This window comes from Talaromyces rugulosus, chromosome III (assembly GCF_013368755.1).
Source record: "Talaromyces rugulosus chromosome III, complete sequence".
Taxonomy (NCBI): domain Eukaryota; kingdom Fungi; phylum Ascomycota; class Eurotiomycetes; order Eurotiales; family Trichocomaceae; genus Talaromyces; species Talaromyces rugulosus.
The window spans coordinates 181193-203175 of NC_049563.1; the positions used below are offsets into that span (position 1 = coordinate 181193).

The window sequence follows — 21983 nt, forward strand, 5'->3', positions numbered from 1 at the left end:
TCTGAAAATTCAATAATAGACCTGAACCCTCCAGAGGTCCATAATCGCCCTCGTGGCATAAGTATTTAAAACATCAAATGATGTAGCGATACCTCGGAATACCATCGTGATCAATCTGTGGGTCAATATCGAGTTCTTCCAGTGGACCGTATATACGATCCAGCTTCCTATTTTCCAACCAAAGTAATAGGCTCTGCGCTAATGCAACAGCTGATGACAACAAAGCAAACGCACAGCACACCCAAGATCCTGTGCGATACAGTGGTGCTTGGCTCGATGGAAACATGTTCGTGCCCAGAAGAGGTCCGCATTGTCCTAGAGTCATTATAATCCAAAATCCTCCAGCACGTTTAGAGCTAGTTGAGTTGGTATTCGCGGTCCACACAAGAACAATGGAAGTCGTCACAAAAATGAGTACAGCAAGGAAGGTCCCAATATACCTCGAAGTGACAGACTCTGTTGTGCCTAGCAAAATAAAACCAATTGCCGAGAGCAAAGAAAACAGGGCTGCGAAGGGCCCTCGAAGTCGCATTCGGTCCGAAAGCAAAGATACTACTATGATGAGAATGAAACATAAGAAGTAAGGTGGCGCGACTAGGCCATTTGCTTCCACTGTAGTAAAGCTCCCCATCTCGGAAACGATAGTCGGGAGAAAAAGAGGCAGAGACGCAAAGCTCACGTTGTTGCTAAAGTTCATAATTGCAAAAAGATAATCTTTCAAACTGTGAGCAAGATCACAGGCTTATCACTGAGAGATACGCACTTTTGTAGTCTAGGAATGCTTCACCAACTTGACCGAGCTGAAGACCATCGTGCTGGTGGTCCTCTGGCTGGGAGCCGGCAATCTGACGAGCCACCTCCCTCTCTTTCTCGTTTAAGAAGCGAGCCGTTGAGGGCGAGTTGGGTAGGAAGAAAAATGTAATAACCGCTAAAAGGACCGTGGGGACTCCTTCAATGATAAACAAGAACTTCCACGAGCTTATGCTGGACCAGGCATGGCCTAGTCCATATGCTAGGACACCTCCGTAGACATTTGCCAATGCTGCTCCAGACAAGAAAATTCCAAATCGTCTTCCGAGCATCTCTCGAGGGTAGAAGAAAGAGAAATAAAGGGGAACCCCTGGACCAAACATTGTCTCTGCAAACCCGAGGAAGAACCGACATACCATCAAACCAGGCCAGCTTGTGGCTGTGGCTTGAAGTGTGCTCGCCACCCCCCAAAACACGACGACTGCTGATACCCACATGTGAGGTTTAAATATCTTCCACCCAAGAGTTGTGAATGAAATATGATATATCCAATGTAGAAGATATTTCCTAGCCACTCGTAGCGGTTTCCGGAGAGGTCGATGTCATCTTCAAGCCCGATGGTCTTTGCATTTCCTAAGTTCGAACGCTGGGGTAAGCTTCCAATTAGCTTTGGTCATGAACGATTGCATCTGAAATATCTGTTACTTACATCCAAGACAGAAAATGTGTACAGGACAAAACAGAGAGGTAGTAGGTGGAGATCTAACTTGCGCACTACCTTACGTTTCTCCTCTTCAGTAAAAGGTTGCGTAGGTCGTACAGCAGGAGCATTCTCAAGCGCAAGGCACTGTTCACCCTTTTCGTCCATTTTGAACTGTCGTCGATATAGACAAAGGAGAAAAAGCTTCACATGTTAATGACCTTCTGGCCATTTAACAGAGATAATTAAATGAAGAAGAATTCCGGGGATTGCGTGTGGCTTCGGTATCTTACCGAGTCTCCTCCCCAGCAGCGGTCTCATGGGGTGATAGCGGAGAGGCAAAATTCCCAGTTGTGGCCACTTGATTCTTGTAGGGCATATGCAAAATGGATGCACGGGCATTGTTGGCGATCGTGTATGAGAGATCTTGCGAAGGTGCAACGACTTGTCCTAGAATGCCCAGTTCATACGCTTTCGTCGATGTTGGCTCTAAGGGACCTATTGTGCCGTTGCGACCGTAGAAGTGGAATATCAGACGACATTGAGGAGACTGGTCGAGTTGTGGGAATAAATTTTGAGTATAGGCGCGAACATCGGCTAGGAACTCGTCAATCTGGCTAATGAGAATAGGGTCTCGGATGACCCCAATGAATATGGTACGATATCCCAGTTTCTCGACACCTTCTAGCTTCACTTGGTAAACCGGGGTTGGTTTAAACTTGGCCCCTCGAACTCGCACCGTTTTCTCAGTTAGCTGCTCATACGAGGCATTGTCAAGTAGCAAGACGCCCCCAGGACCCGGAAGTCGATCGGGTCGGGTCTTTTCGTATAGTGTATGACCGGCGACTGAGATAGGTGTGCATCGTTCTTTAGGTGAGAGAGGTGTCAAGTCAAAGGAGTCACTCCGCATAGTGGCAATCATTGAACGCCCTTTAGGGACAGCACAAATGCCACCACATTCCATAATTTTCCCCATATGCCAGGCCACTCCCGGCTGAACACCATGGTGCATAGAGAAGGCAGCAAACGGTGCCGGATCATACGAACGCCCACCAAGAACGATATCTGGGCTGTGTTCAAGAGCTCTCAAATATCTTCAACTCGATACAATCAGTGAACCGAAATCACGAGGCGAGAACACAAAAGTACTCACGGTTCTGCGCCCATCTGACCAACAATGCCAATTGTTCTGTCTACGCTGTCCACTGTCAGTTCTTCCACTGGTCCACATGGTCCAACCTTCCCGTTGGTTATGCGGTCCTTGATCATAGTTTTATCGAATCCGGCGGCGATGGTTGCGACTTTAAACGAGAAGCCTTCCTGTTGGGAAATTTCAAGAACTATGTCGAGCATCTCTTGGACATGTTTATCACTGCCATCTCCACCCACTGATCCGATTAAGATTTTTATTTTCTTATAGAAACAGGCCTGAAGGATGGGCCTCAAGTCCCTTATGTACGACTCTCGCCCACAGGTCATTTTATTCAAGCCAAGCTTGTATGGACCACCATCAGTCGAGCCTGAATCGACAATAATTGCCTTTGGCGAATATTTCTCAATGCCATACCAGAGATGCTCAGCTCTGTATCCATAGCCTAGCCTGGCATTTGGAGTGAGGATGCTGAAATCGGAAGACATCGTGCTTTCTTTCCACTGAAAATTCGTAAGTTCTATCACTCTCAAGGAACAGGCACAGCTTACAGCAAGATTTTATCCGTTTTTATTTGTAGTATGTTTCAGAGAACTCTTGTTACTCAATTCCCCGCTCTAAGTTTCCTCGGGATCATGCCGATGGTAGTGGGCCGGCATCATACCGAGTGATACAAGCATTCCCCGCAACTGGTGCAGCCCACCACCAAACCGTGAAGAGAAAAAGAACTAACTTCCTTCTAGGTTTATAACAGAACCAGCTAAAGTTATAAAGTTCGATATATTGAGGCTCATCTCCTGAACAGGCATCTTCCATGCCGAGATTTGTTGACCGTGCCTGGAGATATTTTGTTTTCTTATTGCAACGCCAGGTTCATCATGACTTTGGCCCGGCTATTCCCATTCAAGTTTAGTCGGCTATTGAGAAAGAATAATCAGGCTGAGGACCTTGGGAACTTGAAGTCTTGCGAAATAACGACTGTCCTGGCTAATGTGCAGCGGCCGGCGTTCGATGAGCTACCTCTGAGAAAAGGAGACCCAAAAGGTTCGGCCTGGAATTTATGGGGTAAAGATGATGAACTTGGGACATTGAACTTGATTACTAAAGATTTCACTCGAGCTGCTGCCACCGAGATAAAGGTGGGCAAAGCGATTAGTTTGAAGTATGAAGAAGGCATCCAACATGTATTGAATTGTACGGTTTATATGTGATTCTATAGTTTGCCGATCAATGTTCCTATGAAGCCTATGAATCCGCGGAGGAAAGCTTGCTCTCATACTATCATTGCTAAAGGATACGCAAATGATGACGAGGTAAGGCGCCATGTTGGCCGAAAGATGAAGATGGAGATTAATCGACATTCAGTTAGACTTCAATACGCAAAGCTCTAGCCACTGGGATGGACTGAGGCATTACCCTTATTCGGAGACACAACAATTCTATAACGGTGTTGTTCAAGACGATATATCTGGCGAGAAAGCAAACAGCAAAATCGGTATACAAAGTGGGTTTTCCTTTTCTCGGCAGGATCTTTTCTCTATTACATTTAATTCTGATAATATTCTTAGATCTTGCATCTCACCCATTAGTCACTCGAGGCGTGCTTCTTGATTGGTACTCCTATTCGCTAGATAAGAAACTTCCACACAGTCCATTTACGAACCAAAGTATACCGCTATGGCAGCTGCTAGAAGTCGCCCGGGAACAGCGAGTGAGCTTTCGAAGAGGAGATATACTTTTGATCCGGACCGGTTGGACTGCGGTCTACAACAAACTTACTGATGGGGAAAAGATAGATCTTGGAGGGCGTGAACATAGAGCATCGTGTGGGGTTGAAGCAACTAGGGATGCAATCCGTTGGCACTGGGAGCAAGGATTCGCAGCTGTGGCTACTGACACCGTAGCCTACGAGTCATGGCCGTCTACAAAGCCTTGGGGGGTTAGTATGCATGAGGTACGCCTGCTTGGTGCCTTTTTCCTAAACAAATACAAGACTATTTCAATGCTGACTTCGTGTCGTAGGTATTTCTTAGCGGATGGGGGATGCCTATCGGAGAAACTTGGGATTTAGAAGAACTCAGTGAGACCTGTAAACAGCTTGGGCGCTGGACTTTTATGTTGACAAGCCAACCACTTCATCTCCCAGCTGGTGTTGCAAGCCCTCCCAATGCGACCGCTATCTTCTGATGGATATTTTGCATTTTCAACATATGAAATTCGGATTTAAGGAATTTGTTACTATCCCATAGAATAGACACAGTGGCATCTAGTAGTCACATTAGAATTGAGTACAATTTGAATAAAGATATACTTCCAAATTTTCCGCCTCTTTCCGGTTCATACTTATCAAATGTTATCATGTTAGAGCTCACTCAGTGACTAGTACTTTGTTTCTCTTGCTCGAGCACGACGGGATGATCCCGCGATAGCCAGAGCCCTCGGCAAAATGCCGAAGCCCCCGCATATTGTACTGGCATCAATTGATCATGCGGAATGCTAAGCATGCAGCTCAAACCAATACCGCATACTACTAGAAGTCAACTGATCCGCCATTCCCGAAAAAAAAACTATTTGCAGCTCTCGGTCGAGTCCAATAACACTCACGGATATATATTAAACATTAAGAACTACCATGCTGTGATAAATTGATGGTTCAACATTTAAACGTTATATCAATTGAAACCGTTGATGTTTCTACATCAACTTGCTTCCCACATATCCCTACCCCAAAGACCGACAAAGAAGATTAGTGTAAAATGGACGATTCCAAAAATGACTCGAAAAATATTGAGAACGCTATTGCCAACGATCCACTTGCAAGATATTCAGATGCACAAAAGACCAAAGCTCTCCGAAAATTGGATTGGAGTCTAATTCCACTGTATGAGTTTTCCTGGGTGTCCAAGTTTATCAAATGCAGCTTTCTAATGACAATCAGGCTTGGGGTTATATACATGCTTTCTTACATCGACCGTGGAAACATTGGAAATGCCTACACGGCGGGAATGGGCAGTGCCTGGGGCATTGCTTCTAATCAATATTCCTGGATAATTACTGCATACTATCTGGCTTATATTGCTTTCCAATGGTTCATTCTTCTGTGGAAAGTTATTTCACTTCCTGTAAGCCAGATCTTGTTCCTTAGCCCCAAAATTGAGCCGACGCCAACATTGGACAGGCATGGGTCGCGCTCATGGCTCTTAGCTGGGGCATAACGAGTATATTGCAAGCTGCGACAACAAATTTCGCCGGGTTAATGGCCTTGCGGTGCCTTCTTGGAGTATTCGAAGCTGGGTTTGCTCCCGGTGTTGCATTGTTTCTCTCGTTTTTTTATCACCGCTCGGAGATGGCATTCAGGTATGGACTTTTTATCTCGTTTTCGCCAATTGCCAACTGCTTCGCGTCTGCCATGGCGTACGGTATTGTTCACGCAAGAACTTCGCTATCTTCATGGAAATTGCTCTTTATTATTGGTCAGTGTTACATGTTTCTGCTTTCTGTTATTGAAAACCCGCAAGTTTCTAAGTCTTTGATCAGAGGGTATACCCACTTTATTGATGCTGCCTTTGGCCTACATTTTTCTTCCCAAAGCACCGGGTCACTGTCGATTTCTTAACCAAATAGAAAATGAAATCGTGTCCCTTCGCGCCGCACAGGGGCGGGGACATGAAGAAGAAGGAAAGCTTAACTTTAAACAAGTTTGCACCGCTTTCTATGACTACAAGAATTATATTCAAGCAGTCATAGCATTCTGCTTGAACGTAAGTAGCGCTCCAAATTCTTCCATCTAATAAATCACGTCTAAACACTCTCCGTACTGCAGTCCGCCTTTGCCGCGTTACCTGCGTTTTTGCCAACCATCATCGAAGATATTGGTTATTCTTCTGTTCAATCACAAGGCCTCTCCGCGCCTCCGTACCTGGTTTCTTACTTTATTTGTCTCCTTGTTAGCTTCTTTTCCGATAGGTTCAAAAACCGCTCCGTATTTCTCAGCTCTCTAAGCATCATTGGAGCAGTCGGGTTTCTTATCCAGGCCCTCGTGGAAACTAGCGGAGCGCGATACTTTGCAACCTATCTTATCTGTGGCGGGGTGTTTCCTGCAGTTGCTCTGACCTTCACCTGGGTGACAGATAACCAGGGTTCAGCTTCCAAGTGCGGTGCTGGCTTGGTTATCTTCGGTATGATCGGACAAACCGGATCAATCGCCGGCTCACGCTTTTTCCCCTCCGAGGAGGGCCCTTTCTATGTGAAGGGAATGGCAATCATGCAGGGCTTCTCTTCTTTGCTGCTATTCTTGTTCAATTTTTGAGGTTTCTAATGAGCCGTGAAAATAAGCGGCGCGATGAGCGGTACGGCATTGTGGATAGTGGAGAGATGCCGGAGAATGTTGCTGACTCTGGCGATGACCACCCTGATTTTCGCTTCATGTTGTAGTTGTCAATCGGTTTTCTCCAATCTTTATCGTCACCGGACACATGTAGCAAATAATTCTAAGATATTTTTCAACTTAAAGACTACTGACTTAACCCTAATCCGAGCCTGCGGACATCCCCCGCTTCCCCACAAAAATACCGGGCTACAAATTATTTAGTCTGCCGTGGGCCCCAGATGAAGCAACTAACGCGTTTGTCGGCTGTAACCATTGCTTTTACATTGTATTTACCACTCACGATCTCGCAGCGATGGATGGGGTTCCTTCGACCTCGGAGCGAAATAGAGGTCGGAGATACGGGTTTTCGTGTCTCACCTGTCGCCGCAGAAAAATTAAATGTGATGGCAAGAAGCCGACATGCATCAACTGTTCGAAGTCAAAGGAGACTTGTGTCTACAAAGAAAGCTCGGTCGTTGTCGAGCATCTTTCTGAAAGCCTTCGGCACTCTCAGGCTCGGGTACGAGAGCCTGAGCGTCATATCAAAGAGCTGGCAATCGCGGACTCTAAATCGAGAGACATCCGTCTTGCGGCCCTGGTGTCTGATGTTGACAAAGCTCAAGACGTATCGTCTCCTGAATCACCGGGAGTTTTTTTGCTCCCAAGAGCCCTCCACCAGTGACTTTGTCCGCTATGACGGTGGTGCTGAGTTCAGTGTCGATGAAGACGGCAAGGTAAGGCTATCGGTCTTGTTTCGGGTATTTACTACGTTATCAGCAACAATACTTTGGTGCTACTTCAAGATTTCATCCAATCCCAGAGCAAAGTGATCAAGCGGGAAAGGACCTTGAGGCAGACAGATTGGAATCCTCTGAAATAGAAGAATACAATAGAAAGTGGCACGCGTCTAATGCACGTTTTCAAAAATCCTGGGAAAGGATGTCGCATTCTAATCTGAGTGACCATACGGATATCGACCCTAAATTATGCTCTATCTTGATGTATACTGGACTTGGCAAGCACCTCTACATAATTGTGTATATCGTCCGTGTATGGTGGAAAATTTGATGAACGAGACAAATATTCGGCGCAGTCTGACTTATTATAGGCTTCTTTCGTGACATGGCACTCGGCGGGCCGTATTTCTCCCCTTTTAAATGTGATATTTGCCCACGCCTGTCGCCACATGCCCGACGATGACCACCGGTTTTTTCAGTTTCAACGGGGGGAGCTTTTCCTTGAAAAGGCCCGGTTACTCCTGATCGATGAGATCAAGGCCGATAACCCAAAGGTGCCAACCATACAAGGACTCCTTATCCTTGGTGGGAGGCAGTGTGCCATAGGAAAAAGTAGTGAAGGATGGTTGTATACTGGTATGGTGAGTTACCTTGTCTAAATTTCGACCTTGTATCTTCATTAACAAATCACAGGCTATTAGAATGATTACAGACCTTGGCCTACATCTCCAAAAATGGGAGATGATGAAAGAATGCGAGCCTGACGATCTGGAAGTACGCAAGCGATTGTATCTTTCCGTTTATGCTTGGGATAAGTCAGTTGAAAGACCCCCCTTTTTGATAAAAGAAAACTAATAATGTAAAAGGTCGATCAGTTTGTGTCTAGGTCGGCCACCATCATTAAAAGAACTCCCGTATTCACCATCATCGTTATGTATGTAGTACAAAACAATGACCCGCATATATTTTACTCTTTTCGACTTATGAGCTAATGTTTTAGATGATCTTGCGGACGATGAGGACATATGGCAACCGCCGCGTGTGCTTGACACAGACAAGACATTTCTAGCGACACGATGCTACAGTACACGAACATTCATCTACTTTTGCCGTTTATCAGAGGTAGTTAAATTACATTTAACGAGTAATAGCGATGGCACTGACGTCTCAATGCTCAGATAATTGACCAAAGCTATGACACAGTCTATAATGGCAAGGCTGATAATATCAAGTCAAATGCAATTTTTTCACTCGAGGAAAAGCTACGTGTCTTTCATCAAAGTCTTCCGGATTGCCTTCGAATTCAAAACCCAGCAAATATAGTCACTTGCGTGCCCCCTCACATCTTATGCCTTAAGTACGTCTCACGTATCTGCTTGTGGGTTTTTACTAACAATCCCTAAATTCAGTATCTTATATCATACCATGCTGATTTTGATCTTCCGTCCATTCTTTATGTGGCAGTGGCGCGCTAATTTGCGAGACCACCCTCTTGCTCTACGGGCACAAGAAGTTTGCACAGAAGAGGCATCCGGTGTTAATGAGTTAATTCGTGCGTATGGCCGGTTATTCAACTTTCGATATCAAAGTTATTTAATTTCTTATTGCGCTTACACCGCTGCAACCATTGACGTACGACTCGTTCATCACGAAGACAAGGGCCTTGCGCAAAATGCTTCTGATCGACTTGTTATCACGCTACGTATGCTAGAAACGGAAGTCAAGCAGACTCCTGGCATAAAACGCAGCATAGATATCATTAGATCTCATATGGATCAGCAGTGGGTCAACAATTCACGTTCTTTACCGATGGAAACGAATCAAAACAGTGCGGGCGGCAGCAACATGCCTTCTGGAGTATTAGCTTCGGCATATGATTCTCAATCCGACCAGAATGTGTCGTCTGGGTCCTTTATCTTTTCAACCCAAGCGGAGGACCTAAATGACCATGTACTAGCACTACTGCCAGAAAATAACGGCGGAATATAAAGTACTATAGAAAGTCCAATACCGCCTACAGATGATGGATGGATCGATTGGAATATTGATGACTGGGGTGGAGGCTTCGTGCCGAACATGTCTTATTGGGGTAGCAACCTCTAAATATGAATTAAAGCATATGGGCATACATTGATATTTCTATTGCTCCAAACACTTTAAAATATTCTCTTTACGCTAAAATACCTGTGGGTATCGAGGTAGAGGTACTAAAAGTAATACGACTAAGCATCCTCCACTTCGATTTTTTCACCCTTCATGTCCATACGGGCCATGTCGGAATTTCGCTCGTTGAGTTTGACAATGAATTCTCGTTCGGCCTTCCATGATAGCGGGCTTTTGCTTGAAAATAAAATGTCGAGATCCTCCAGAGGGCGATTCGCAGTCTCTGTATAATTATCAGCCCCTTATGTTCAATAAAGTCGGCAGGCGGTAGAATAAAGGATAAATCAAAAATGAAAAGGTAACACGACGAAGGAGAAAAAAGTGTGAACTAAAAGAGTTCTCACCAATATAAAATAGGTAAATCGGAATGAGCATGGCTAGGTTCACTAGAGCAAACAAGATGAAAACCCAAAATCCAATGGCGTTGATAAGGTAAGGGATGACCTCATTTATAGTTCCGCCGGCGATTGAAAAGGCTACCGTCGCTAGAGCAGCACCTTTACTGCGACTTGCCAGTGGAAATACCTCCGTTGGATATACCCAGCTGTAGAAAATCAATGATATTAGCCAAATACGGTAGCTCGGGTTTTAAGGAATGAGTTTATCAACGAACCATGTGGTGAGCCATGTACTCCCGTAGATGAATGTATAGATATACAATATCGCTGCAACACCAGCCCCAAATTTGTTTGCTTTTTCTGGATTGGTATTTGTATTGGATACTGTCTCATGAGACAAAACACCGCCCACGATCAATACCAAGCCCATCAGCGTGCAACCGGTCAACATCATTTTGCGCCGGCCAACGTGATCGCACAAGTAGATCGACAGAGCGAGGGCGGCAACATATCCAAACCAGTTACCACCAGCAAGCAAGGCAGGCTTATCGCCTGTGAATCCAGACAGAGCGAACATATTTGGCGCATACACGGAGATGAAATCGATGCCAGTGCATTTCTGCATGACTTGGATACCAGCACCGAGGATAACTCTCCGACGCGTGTGCAGCTTGTCCTTCTTTAATAGCATGCTAGAGAAGCTGACAGATGTAGAGGATGTCTCGACACGCATTGCATACTCAATGTCTCGCATTTCAATTTCAACAGCCTCGTCGTTGCTTTCGATTCGGCAACTTCGTAGAACAGAACGCGCTTCTTTCATTTTCCCGATCATCGCTAAGTAACGAGGGGACTCAGGATAGAATGGGGCAGCTAGGAGAATGAATAAAAGAAATATAATCTGGAAGCCGAGCGGGAATCTCCAGGCGAAGCTCTCGCTGAGCGTTTTGAGGCAGGCAAACTCCATCCAGTAAACGCTTGATTGACCATTTAGCCAGTGCAAAATTGACATACAAAAAGGCATTGACATGGAAGTAAACAATTAGGAATAACACTTACATGGTCGATCCCACCATTGCGAGGGTGAATTGAACAGCAACAAAAGCACCTCGAAGATGAGGATCAGCAAGTTCTGAAGTCCACACGGGAACAGTAGTATTCAAATGGCCGCATCCAATTCCACTAATTACACGAGCAAATGAGAGCCAGGTGATGTTTTGAGCGGAGGCGAGCAGGGCTGCTCCGAGAATGCCCCAGAGGCATCCCAGTTGGATGGTCTTCAGACGGCCGATCGAGTCGGCAAGATAACCGACGACAAAGGCACCTTGTTGGACAAGTGTCAAAACACGATTATTTTTAAGTAAACTCGGGACCAGGAATGTCGTTCCCTACCGATAGCAAATCCACCAAACCACAAACTCACTAATCCACCGATAGCGGCAGCGTCGCGATCGCTTCCACCAGCAACTCCCATTTCTCGTTCGTAATCAAGATTATTATTGACCTGACTCATAACGGCGGTATCGTATCCGAAAAAAAGGATTGCACATCCTGCAAAGCTAAAAGTGGCGTAGGACATGGATCTTCCCTTGAGTTTTAGGCATCTTGAAGCCGAGTATCCTCCAGGGATATATTGAGCGAGCGCTGATTCCTCTAGCACAGCAATATCAGGACACGCGTGCTGTATAAAATTCAATCGCACTTACTTCGAAAGACATTAACGCCGGGATTAAGCTGGTCACTTTTCACATTCTGATTTGGAGGGTCCATGTTGTAATGATACTAGTAAGCCGACTGGCTTTCGGCATTCAAACCCTATATTAAACTAACGCGGAACGTGGGCGAGTTTAGACCGCCAGAATTTAAGGACGAAATGCCAATGGATTCTTGGCTCAATGCGATATGGGAAGTTTTTAAGGGAGGCTCGGTCGGAGTTGGTCCGAATGACCGGCCTCTATACCCCGAACTAACCCCAGTTCCCCGCAAAGACAACAGGATGTTCGGAGGACCTCCGGTACCCGATGCGTACGGAGTACTTGTAGTCCTATATATAATTCTTATTGCTAAAAACATATCATAATTAGAAAGTTCCATTTTCCACGCTCTATCTAGTGCCATTGTCGTGTTTGTAACTTTATCTTCAAGGGGACATCGCATCAATAATACCTAGAGGATGCTCTCACACAAGAGGATTTGAGCCTTTGGGTAACTTAACCTTGAAAACCAAGGCTTGATTATCGAGGTTATATCCGCTTGCGTCGGCGTACGGATATTGGCCGAAGTTCATGTAGCCTATTGTTCATGATTAATGCGCAACTCAAACGAAGATACGGTGAAACTTACCATCTTGAGTGATGAAATCGTTATCGCTAAACGAGAAGAGTAAATATTCATTCTCATTTTCCTTGCCACCGTTGAGGTTGACGGGCAATAGTGCCAAGCTCTCCCATTTTTCATTGAGAAGCCATGCATCTTGCTCGCCACCATTGTGTACGCCGAATCGGTTGAGCTGGCTATTTACATTAAAGTCCAGCCACGGGCAGTACTGCGCCGGGATGATGCCGCTGTTGAGAACTCCGGCTGGAGCAATTGTACCATTATAGCCGTCGTTTCTGGGAGATTTGATATTTGTCGCATTGGAGATATCAAACACGTCAGCGTGTCGGTATACACTTTCGGATGAGTCTTGTCCATGACCTGAATTGGAGTCACGGGATAGGACGAGAAACTGCGTTTCAGAGATGTAATGAATTTCTGATTGAGCAGCCACTTTGTCGCCGTCGTTGTAAAAGGGCAACGGTACGACATACTCAGCACTATATTGGGGACCGGATTTAGTGAGGTCGTAAACAGCCAAGCGAGCATGCCGTCGCTCTTTCTTCTTCAGCCCACCGTCCTGGTTAAGAGCCGACTGCGTTAGGGCGTAAAGCTTCTTGCCATCTGGAGAAATAGTGAGACCTTCAAACCCCTACGGTTCGTGTTAGCAGGCTAGCTTGCATGTATAACCGGAAAGAAGATATGTTTCTTACTTGGTTGTCATCTCGACCGGTGGGATTGTCAGAAGGAAATACTTCGAAGTCTGGGTCATAGATAGGTGGGCTGTCGGCACTGAAGCTGACTGAATTGTTTCGTACAGGAACGTAGGCATCTGGCGGACGGATCGCCTGCAACAAATGACCCTTGGCAGAGAATTGATAAATATATGGCCCGTACTCATCACTAATCCAAAAAGAACCGTTGTCGCCGAGTACAAGACCTTCTGAATCTAGTGACATTTTGAAGCCCCCTTTGCCACTTCCACCGTAACCGTCACCAGTGAAGTTTGCCGACGGTACCTCTGGGAACTCAGGATACCCAGGGACTCGTGAATAATCAAGGTATGGGCCGCTAGCATCGGCGTCGAGCCCTGTCACGAATTGACCGAGAGGATCGCGGAGAAGAATGCTGTCCAGATAAGTGATACGCAAGTTGGGACCGGACGGGCTCTCGACAGTGGCCGATTCTTTGAGCTTCAAGGTGAGTTTGAGCTTGTAGATTCGTCCCTGGAAGTTAAGCGTGCCGTTTGTATTCCAGCCTCGATCTATATTTGCGGGTCAGTCTCTTCAATTTTACCCAAACCCTCAATTTCCGGATCGCGGAATCGAGACCAGTTAGGGGATAAGCACTTACCAGGCACAGTGTACATGACCCCTTCATAAACATCGCCCTTCTGTGTCCATGTTTTTCGGTCAAGGGCAATCGAAGAGCCCAGACTCACGCTATCTCCGTACCTGTCCTGGAAGTCACTGGCTAGGTATCCATAGCCAGCCAACTCCTCGTACACGAACGTCTTGCCATTGCAGACAGTGGTGTTGACAGAGTCAGCTGCCACGCCGGCTACCGCGGCGAGAACGGCGGAGAGATAATATAGTGACGATCTCATTTTTTCGAGATATCTCCGGAGACGGCGAATAAAAAGGCCAGGGTTCCTTGAAAATACAGCGCGTTCGTTCACCTGCGGCCACACGACTAGAGCAGCGTCAGCCCAACCACGGGAACCGCATGCAATATGTATGCGGGCCTTGTTTCGATTTTCATTTTAATTATGCCATTGCACGTTCTACCAGTTGATCTGTGATTTCTGACCTTATGCCAATAGTAGCCGTGCGACAGCGGTGGAATTGACGCGTCTGCTCCGCTTTACCGTCTAGTAACCAGCCAGATGCAACCAAGGCCGCCCACGCTAACACATAGTTTGTGTGCCGGTTGACCACACAATTCTTTTTGGCGCACGAGGGGTAACAAAGTAGTCTAATTGGCTATTGCGGTCTATAGAAGCCTGGACAATTCTGTGGTCGCGAAACAGTGGGTTTTGAAGCGAGTCAAACGCGGCTGTCCTGTATTTTGACAGGGACATCGCTGGCTGAACTTGCATATGGTTCCACTTATCATGCAGTGTTCTATAAATTTTAATTATAATCGAATTCTAGAAGCGTTCCGTGCGCTTTCCTGGACCGATTTTGCCGAGTCAATTATGTATCCTAATTAGTCTACCCTAACTGCCATGCCCCGGGAGATATCTCGTACCATTCCCGGAGTCCATAATATAGACATGGCAATGCGAACGGCTCAGTTATCTATTGCTTGGCTGAATAATGCGTTCCCTCGATTGACTCTGGATATGCTAAGCCTCCTTGCCGACGAGCCTCATCCATCACTTCCAAAATAGCAATCATCTCGTCCCAAGGCAACCCGTCACTGGACAACTTTCCGGCTTTCACACATCGCGCCACTTCATCGGCTTCCCAATACATTCCTCTGTCACCCTGAGGTATGAGGTGTTCAACATGACAGGGTTGTCTTTGAGCGTTTCCGTCGCTGCACGAAATGATGTGGTATCGTTCGGGTCGAAACGACGGCCCTTCGACCTGAATCTCCCCCTTGGTGCCCTGGATACGGATGGCTGGCCCGGCAGTGTTTTTTCCATCCGGGTCTGTTGAAACGCGTAGATTTGTCATTGCGATGGCCTGAGACTTCCACTCGGGCACATTGTTTGGCGTTGTTGTTGGGAAGGTGAGCAGGATAGAAGTAGCTTCATCAGCTCCGGTAAGATAGTTAAGAGTCATTTGGGCTGCCACTGCAGATGGGGCCTTTCGCTGTGACTCGGGAAGAGTATGATACAAACACTGGAATACCCAAGTGAGGCTATAGATCCCCACTACACATGTCGCATTTTGCTCAGCTTTGGATCTACTCACACTTATTGATGGATTTAGGAAATTAACTCACAGTCAAGTAATGCGCCACCTGCCAGGTCTTTGTTCAACATTCGATGCTCGGTACCCCATGTCTTTTCTACTTCGTCGCCGAAGCTTGTGTCGGCTATCACTCGTAGGACTTCTCCGATGGTCCCTTGGCGAATCTTGTCCACTATGTCGATAGTCAAGGGCAAATACCTTGTCCATACAGCCTCCATGAGAAAGAGCTTGCGTTTTCGAGCTTCCTCGCAAAGAATCTTGGCTTGATTGGCATTCACGGTTAGCGGCTTTTCGCACAGGACGTGTTTGCCTTCTTCAAGAGCCAACATGACATGCTGAAAATGATGCGAGTGTGGTGTTCCCACGTAGACGGCATCAACGTTGCTGTCTGCTACTAGCTCTTCGTATGAACTATACCCAGCACACGAAAGATTGAGTTTATCTAGAAATTGCCGTGTCTTTTCAGCCGAAGACGACGACGCCACGGCCGCCACAACATGGTGGACATTAGTTGTGCCACGAGTTGTAGGGTCAGATAAGAGATCTTTGGTGAATGCTAGTCAGGTCAGCCTGTTTTTCGTTCGTCTGTCTCTTGATAATGAGATAAAACGTACTATAGGCTATGTTCCCCGTAGCTGTGTAACGTTTAGTGTATATTTAATCTGTATTGTTGCGATAGAATACTTACCCATAATCCCCCAACGCAAGTCAAAGCGTTCCTCTGCAGCCATTTTCTTAGGTATTAAGTCCTTTGTTATGCAAGACACCATATGAATACTGGAAATCTCTCTTCCCTTTCTGATCGCGGTACTAGCTTTTGTCCTTCAAGATGCTGAGGTTACACGATTTGGAGCGACCTCAAAAATCATGTAGTGAAAAAAGATTAAGCATATGGAATACCAACCGTCTTTTCTAGAATATTATTCGCCCAAAAAATAAACAGTGCACAGATATTATTGATTGATGGTTACCGAAGTATGTGTTCATAACTGAAGTCTGTTTATGTGACGTTACATGCTAGATGGCAAACCCTACTACTCCACATGGGCGGTTGTTCCCTACTTTCCATGTCACAGCTACAAAGTTTGCGCATGTCAAAGCTGTCACTTTTTAACATTTAGTTTGAAATATCAAGTGACGGATTTTAATAAAAGCTTCTTTGAGCATACGACATGAAAGCTGAAGTGTGACGGCGTTACCCATGTAACCTATCAATTGATACTAACTACCGAAGTGAATATATAACTTCGAATATTTCTGACGATCTGTCTAAAGAAGTTGAATATTGATTTCTAGATCGCCATATTGGAAGTGTCTAGTTTACACAGTGTGCAAAAAATCGGTATTTCAAAATTCTACGCAACCATCAACATGTCCACAATAACCACCACCAAAAGTACTGCTACAACAGTACTTCGGCCTCATCTCGAAGCCCTCCAGCGAGATGGCTTCGTCGTTGTCCGCTCTATTCTTCCTCCAGACCAAGTCGCCGTGCTCCGTGAAGCCGCCGCCAAGGTGACCTCGATGACACGGTCTGGTCAGTGGCCGTATCTACGATCAGTGCCCAAGCAATTCCCCCCTTGGCCAAACACACCTCCCCCATCGTCTGAGGGCGGTATTTGGGGGGTGCAGCATTTGATGCACCCTGAAATGCCAGACCGGGAAAAGTTTATCAAGGCGTATTTCTCTCCACGAATTCTTGCCGTGGCCGAGGAATTACTCGGCATATCTGCGAATGAAATACACGACGAGGAACTTCTCGTGATGGAACTCTTCAATCTCCTAGTGGCACCTGAAAACAAAGCGTTTGAACTGCGCTGGCACCGCGACGATGTGCCTGAATCGGTCAGTGCAGAGCGTGAGTTCGAGTTGCTCCACCAGAAGAGCCCAGAAGGAAAGCAGTCGCATGCACAATACAACCTTGCCCTGTGCCCAGATGCGTCTCTCATTGTGATACCTGGATCACATCGGCGCGTGCGAACTGAAAGCGAACGTGCTGCCGATCCGTACGAGGCAATATTGCCAAACCAACTTATTGTCAAGCTTGAACCAGGTGATGCTGTCTTTTACGATAGCAACATCCTGCACCGCGGCATTTACCAGCCCAAGGTTGAAGGCGGCGAAGAGACTCGGCTAACATTGCACGGCAGCTTGGGACTAAAGGACATTACGAATGCAGACAACAAAGTTCGTGCAACAGCGGTACTGCAGCACGGCATTGGCTTCTGGGTAGGCCGCGATGATGCTACGTTGGGGGTTGGCGAGCGTGCTGAGAAGATGCGGCGCAACCTGATTAGTTTGGGCCGGGGTGAGAATGTCGGATACTCTTTGGAGGGCTGAATGTACTCTTTTTCCTCTTTTCCTTAAAAAAAAGGGGGGCTGAGAACAGATTCCTTGTAGAAATAATACACTCATGATTTCGTCCAAGCATTCTCTTCTACGCATAGGGTTAGGGCCAACTACGCACGTGACTTCCCTGAAGAGGGGCACGTCGCAGCCACCACGTTGCATGCAACGTTACATCTTTTTTGCTCTTATCGTCCGTCGATCTAAGCTTATTCTGGAGAAGCGCACTTTTTTCACGGCTGAACGAATCATGCCGTAATCTGGGGAAGCGATATCAGATAAGTCATCAACTGTAATATCATCGGTATATGCAGGCAGTTCATGCGTGCCATGTGCGGTCTGTCCGGTATTTAATATGGATGACCCCATTGGTCGGTAGGTTTGATGAATGTGATTCTTGTATTGTTGCATTGCTGATCTCATGGCATGTAGTCAGATAGGTCATCTACTTTCAATGGGATTTGAGGGTACCACGATCACACCACAAGTCAGATCGTTGATCGAAAATCATCATATTGGCGCAATTGCATTGCAAGCTAAAAATCTGAAAAGTAGGTGAACTCACTTTTCTGAAAACCAAACACACTAAATAGCTTCGTATAGATGCTGCTCAGGCTATTGAGGTAATAACATACACGTATGGCATAGGATGAAGAGATGTTGACTGAATAGTTAATCTTATCGCTTCAAAAAGTGGCTTATGATGCTGGTCATTCCGAGCCGCTGCTCATTAGTCTGGACCAAGAAAATGGAGGTGTCAATTCCATGTTTGACCCTGATTTTTTCCGCCAATTTCCATCTGCCATGGGACTCGCCGCCTGTCGCGCGTCTAACACAAAGTTGACCCAAAACGTCTCGTGCGCGTCTGCCAAGGAGTTGGTTTGCCTAGGCATCAATTGGCTCGTTGGCCCGGTGTTCGATGTCCATTCTGATGAGGAGAAGCCACAGCCGATTGGCGTCAGGTCCTTTGGTGAAGATCCAGAGTACGTAGCAGAGCAAGCACTAGAATCAATGCTGGGATACCGGGCTGGCGGATTATTAACATGCACCAAACACTTCCCCGGATATGGGAATTTGGACTTTCTGGGTTCAACTTCTGATATACCCATAGTGTCGGGGACATTCGATCAATTGCTATCAACGTCCCTAGTTCCATTTCAAACGGCAATAGATAACCGGACCGATGCCATGCTCGTGGGTGCCTGCGGGATGCCAGATGTTAAAGGAGCACAAGTACAGTATGCTTGTTTGTCACACAGTGTGGTAACAGGTTTACTGCGACGCCGAATGGGTTTCGACGGCGTAATTCTGTCAGACTGTTTAGAAATTGAGGCTTTGTATGAGAGTGTCGGCGTTAGCCAAGCAGCAGTGATGGCCATCAACGCAGGTTGTGATATGATTATGCTCTGTCAAAGTCATTCAAACCAAATCGAGGCCATAAAGGGTATTCACACAGCAGTTGAATCCGGCATGATATCGAAGGATCACATCCGAGTTGCTGCCAACAGAGTGCGTCAGATGAAGCTGAAGCATTTATCCTGGGACAAGGCATGGAACCCAGGAGGCCTGTCCCAACTAGATGCATTGAAACCGGCGCACAGAGCTCTGTCGAAAGCAGCATATGAGGCATCGATTACTCTAGTCAGAGACTTTGGAAACTGCGTTCCACTACCCAAGGAAGTTGAGCCGGATGAAGTTTTGCTACTTCTAACCCCGCTAGTGGAACCATTCCGGCCAGATAAGCCAGCTGAACAAGCAGCTAATCATCAGACAACAAGTTTGTCGCCGGGCCCGGTGAATATCGCCAGGCACTTCAATCACCGTGATAAACAAAGCTATCTCGAAGGGGAAAGTACTTTCCACGACCTCGGTGTTGCCATTGCAAAGAAATGGCGAGGAAAGGTTGTCCACACTTCATATACGGCCAGCGGTATCAGCCCCTTACACGAAAAATTGGTATCTGAAGCGGCCGCAGTCATTTTATTAACGGCCGATGGAGTACGTAATGTATATCAGTATGGTTTTACCAAATACATTGTCAGCTTGTGCCAGAGTCAAAACCAATTACGGCCTTTCTCGGGAAGTCTAAAGGCAAGCCCAGTTGGAAAGCCATGTGTTGTAGTTGCTGTCAGTTCGCCCTATGACTTCATGAAAGACAAGCAGGTACAAACGTACATGTGCACATATGATTTGACAAAACCGCCACTGGACGCACTGGTGCGAGTTCTTTTTGGCAAGCTAAAAGCAACAGGCCTACCACCGACAGCACGGCCGCCACGGTCGCGAACGACTCTACATAGGCAACTTTGGCTCGTTGAGAAATTCCAGCCGGAACGCGATGGCCAGGCGTTGCAGGATCTGTTTGATCAGGTCCGATTGGCGGCGTCAAACACGTTTAGTGATCCTGAGGCACAATATCCAGCATACTGTTTTGAAGCTGCGTTCTACCTGACCAGCTATGAACCATTGACCAAATCTCGGCATTTTATCGTGCGGAATAGTAGCACTCAGAAAATTTACGGGTTCTGTGCAACTCATTATATCGATTTTCTAGCCAGGGGCTGCATCTCGGCAATCGTTGTTTCTACGGAATACCGAGGTAAGGGAATAGGGTATTCGCTTCATCAGCATGCATTGAGCTTCCTGCAGCGGTTTCCTGGTATCGAGATGGTACAGTTTGGATCAGAGCTTCCTGCTATATTCGCCGGCATTCCCAACCGGCTTAGCGCGCACCAGCTTGGTTTGCGCGGGTGGGTAAAAAACAGGTACGGTTGCTTTACTTATTTTTCCTTGTTTGTCGTTTACTTTTTCTCTTTGCTAATTATACGATGCATGTAGGGATTGGGATGTAGGAAATTGGAACCACCACGAGTTTTACGCCATCAGGCTACTCCGCAATTGGAAGCCCAGCACGCTGCCGGAGAAAGTTGCACTCAACCACGAGTTCAAATATGACTCGATGTACGCCAAGGATGAGGAGGAATTAAGTCAACACTTACTCATGGGCACCGGCTTTGGAGTTGGGTCGTCCGCTCTAAACCATCCTATTGTTATCAGCGATTTATATCGACGGGCTCGGGCAGATCCGCAAGGCTGTAAGATCGTGCTCGCGCGAAACTCTCGTAATGGCAAGATTATTGGGTCAGTTATTTTATACCATTCACTGTCTCAAATAAATAATTTCTTTCCTGTGGACGAGAAACAAACTGGTGGGCTGGCAGCCACTGTCGTGTCGGGGACTCCAAACGCGGTCCCAGTTGTCCACGGCCTGGTGACCAAAGCGGCCACGATCCTTATTGAAATGGGGTTTCTCGGTGCCCAAATATTCGTTGTACGTGATTTCTCTGTATACACCCATACTAGCCACATACTGACAGATCAGGTTGGCGATTCGGTCTTCCCTCCAATTCTGACCAGCATTGGATTCCAGCGAGTGTCGGAGTTTCTCAGTATCAGCAAGGCAGTTTCAGAGATTACTAGAACGTGATGTGAAATTTATAGTCAATTATAATATATGGGACCACTCGTGAAATACATAATAATAATAATGCAACCAGATAAGTCACTATAACCTTATCTTGGGGTCCCCCAAAGCAGATGTAAAGCCGCATCCACTGGCCAATACCTGAAAAAAAGGAGGTATCCGACTAGATAAAGCTATATATTACACTGCATATAATGCATACAACAAGATTCATATGAGCTTTATCTTCTAAATACATGAAACTACAAATATCTAGTGCCTGGATCTTTACTATTGCAGTTCGCCGCACTGCTATGCCCCTTATTATCAGTGATCCGAACTGTGTCCCGCAAGTTTTCAACTACTACAAACAGGTCTTGTGGCTCACATATCGGATTGCTATTAGCTTTACGTTGGCCGTATTACTCTCGGGACTATATGCATTCCACCTCAACAATGGTTCATACAGCACAAAATTCTCAACCATTTTGAGAGCGACAAGACATGCTCCTCTATCAACCAAAATAAAGGATATCAATGGAAATTATTCCTTGCATGATTATATCGGACAAGCAGACATAACGTTTTTGAAGGATATCGGGTACGTTGTTCTAGAAGCTAAATTGGCTACGACAATGACAGAAGATGAAGCAATAGCGTTGAAGTGAGCATGTGAAGAAAAATTTATAATGCCATGCAAATATATCAAGCCAAACAGTATATAGAGAGA

The 21983-nt window shown here is 46.2% G+C and overlaps 9 protein-coding genes across 9 annotated transcripts; 5 read left to right on the forward strand and 4 right to left on the reverse strand.

The window, feature by feature from the left end:
* Window positions 1–103: 103 nt before the first annotated feature.
* Window positions 104–3088, reverse strand: TRUGW13939_04916 (uncharacterized protein; the record flags this gene model as incomplete). The annotated part of the gene is made up of 7 exons (XM_035488081.1): window positions 104–714; window positions 764–1189; window positions 1246–1396; window positions 1460–1597; window positions 1642–1654; window positions 1744–2544; window positions 2604–3088. Coding segments are annotated over 7 exons (2625 nt in total), but the record flags the coding sequence as incomplete, so codon positions are not given.
* Window positions 3089–3478: 390 nt separating this feature from the next.
* TRUGW13939_04917 (uncharacterized protein) lies at window positions 3479–4787 on the forward strand (the record flags this gene model as incomplete). The annotated part of the gene is made up of 5 exons (XM_035488082.1): window positions 3479–3762; window positions 3820–3913; window positions 3966–4104; window positions 4169–4554; window positions 4623–4787. 5 exons carry the CDS (start codon window positions 3479–3481, stop codon window positions 4785–4787), a joined length of 1068 nt encoding a protein of 355 aa, XP_035343975.1.
* Window positions 4788–5356: 569 nt separating this feature from the next.
* On the forward strand, window positions 5357–7034 carry TRUGW13939_04918 (uncharacterized protein; the record flags this gene model as incomplete). The annotated part of the gene is made up of 7 exons (XM_035488083.1): window positions 5357–5481; window positions 5539–5722; window positions 5779–6073; window positions 6138–6361; window positions 6424–6515; window positions 6567–6778; window positions 6871–7034. 7 exons carry the CDS (start codon window positions 5357–5359, stop codon window positions 7032–7034), a joined length of 1296 nt encoding a protein of 431 aa, XP_035343976.1.
* A 1121-nt stretch (window positions 7035–8155) lies between these two features.
* On the forward strand, window positions 8156–9695 carry TRUGW13939_04919 (uncharacterized protein; the record flags this gene model as incomplete). Its single annotated transcript, XM_035488084.1, has 6 exons — window positions 8156–8347; window positions 8400–8521; window positions 8573–8640; window positions 8707–8828; window positions 8885–9063; window positions 9116–9695. 6 exons carry the CDS (start codon window positions 8156–8158, stop codon window positions 9693–9695), a joined length of 1263 nt encoding a protein of 420 aa, XP_035343977.1.
* A 233-nt stretch (window positions 9696–9928) lies between these two features.
* TRUGW13939_04920 (uncharacterized protein) lies at window positions 9929–11977 on the reverse strand (the record flags this gene model as incomplete). The annotated part of the gene is made up of 6 exons (XM_035488085.1): window positions 9929–10092; window positions 10214–10413; window positions 10483–11184; window positions 11267–11531; window positions 11600–11860; window positions 11914–11977. 6 exons carry the CDS (start codon window positions 11975–11977, stop codon window positions 9929–9931), a joined length of 1656 nt encoding a protein of 551 aa, XP_035343978.1.
* Window positions 11978–12386: 409 nt separating this feature from the next.
* TRUGW13939_04921 (uncharacterized protein) lies at window positions 12387–14129 on the reverse strand (the record flags this gene model as incomplete). Its single annotated transcript, XM_035488086.1, has 4 exons — window positions 12387–12499; window positions 12551–13175; window positions 13237–13787; window positions 13877–14129. 4 exons carry the CDS (start codon window positions 14127–14129, stop codon window positions 12387–12389), a joined length of 1542 nt encoding a protein of 513 aa, XP_035343979.1.
* A 694-nt stretch (window positions 14130–14823) lies between these two features.
* Window positions 14824–16175, reverse strand: TRUGW13939_04922 (uncharacterized protein; the record flags this gene model as incomplete). The annotated part of the gene is made up of 4 exons (XM_035488087.1): window positions 14824–15404; window positions 15476–16000; window positions 16059–16079; window positions 16133–16175. 4 exons carry the CDS (start codon window positions 16173–16175, stop codon window positions 14824–14826), a joined length of 1170 nt encoding a protein of 389 aa, XP_035343980.1.
* Window positions 16176–16815: 640 nt separating this feature from the next.
* Window positions 16816–17784, forward strand: TRUGW13939_04923 (uncharacterized protein; the record flags this gene model as incomplete). Its single annotated transcript, XM_035488088.1, has 1 exon — window positions 16816–17784. The coding sequence occupies one exon, from the start codon at window positions 16816–16818 to the stop codon at window positions 17782–17784; it is 969 nt and encodes a 322-aa protein (XP_035343981.1).
* Window positions 17785–18145: 361 nt separating this feature from the next.
* Window positions 18146–21277, forward strand: TRUGW13939_04924 (uncharacterized protein; the record flags this gene model as incomplete). Its single annotated transcript, XM_035488089.1, has 6 exons — window positions 18146–18165; window positions 18223–18341; window positions 18394–18413; window positions 18463–20555; window positions 20629–21121; window positions 21173–21277. 6 exons carry the CDS (start codon window positions 18146–18148, stop codon window positions 21275–21277), a joined length of 2850 nt encoding a protein of 949 aa, XP_035343982.1.
* Window positions 21278–21983: the final 706 nt, after the last annotated feature.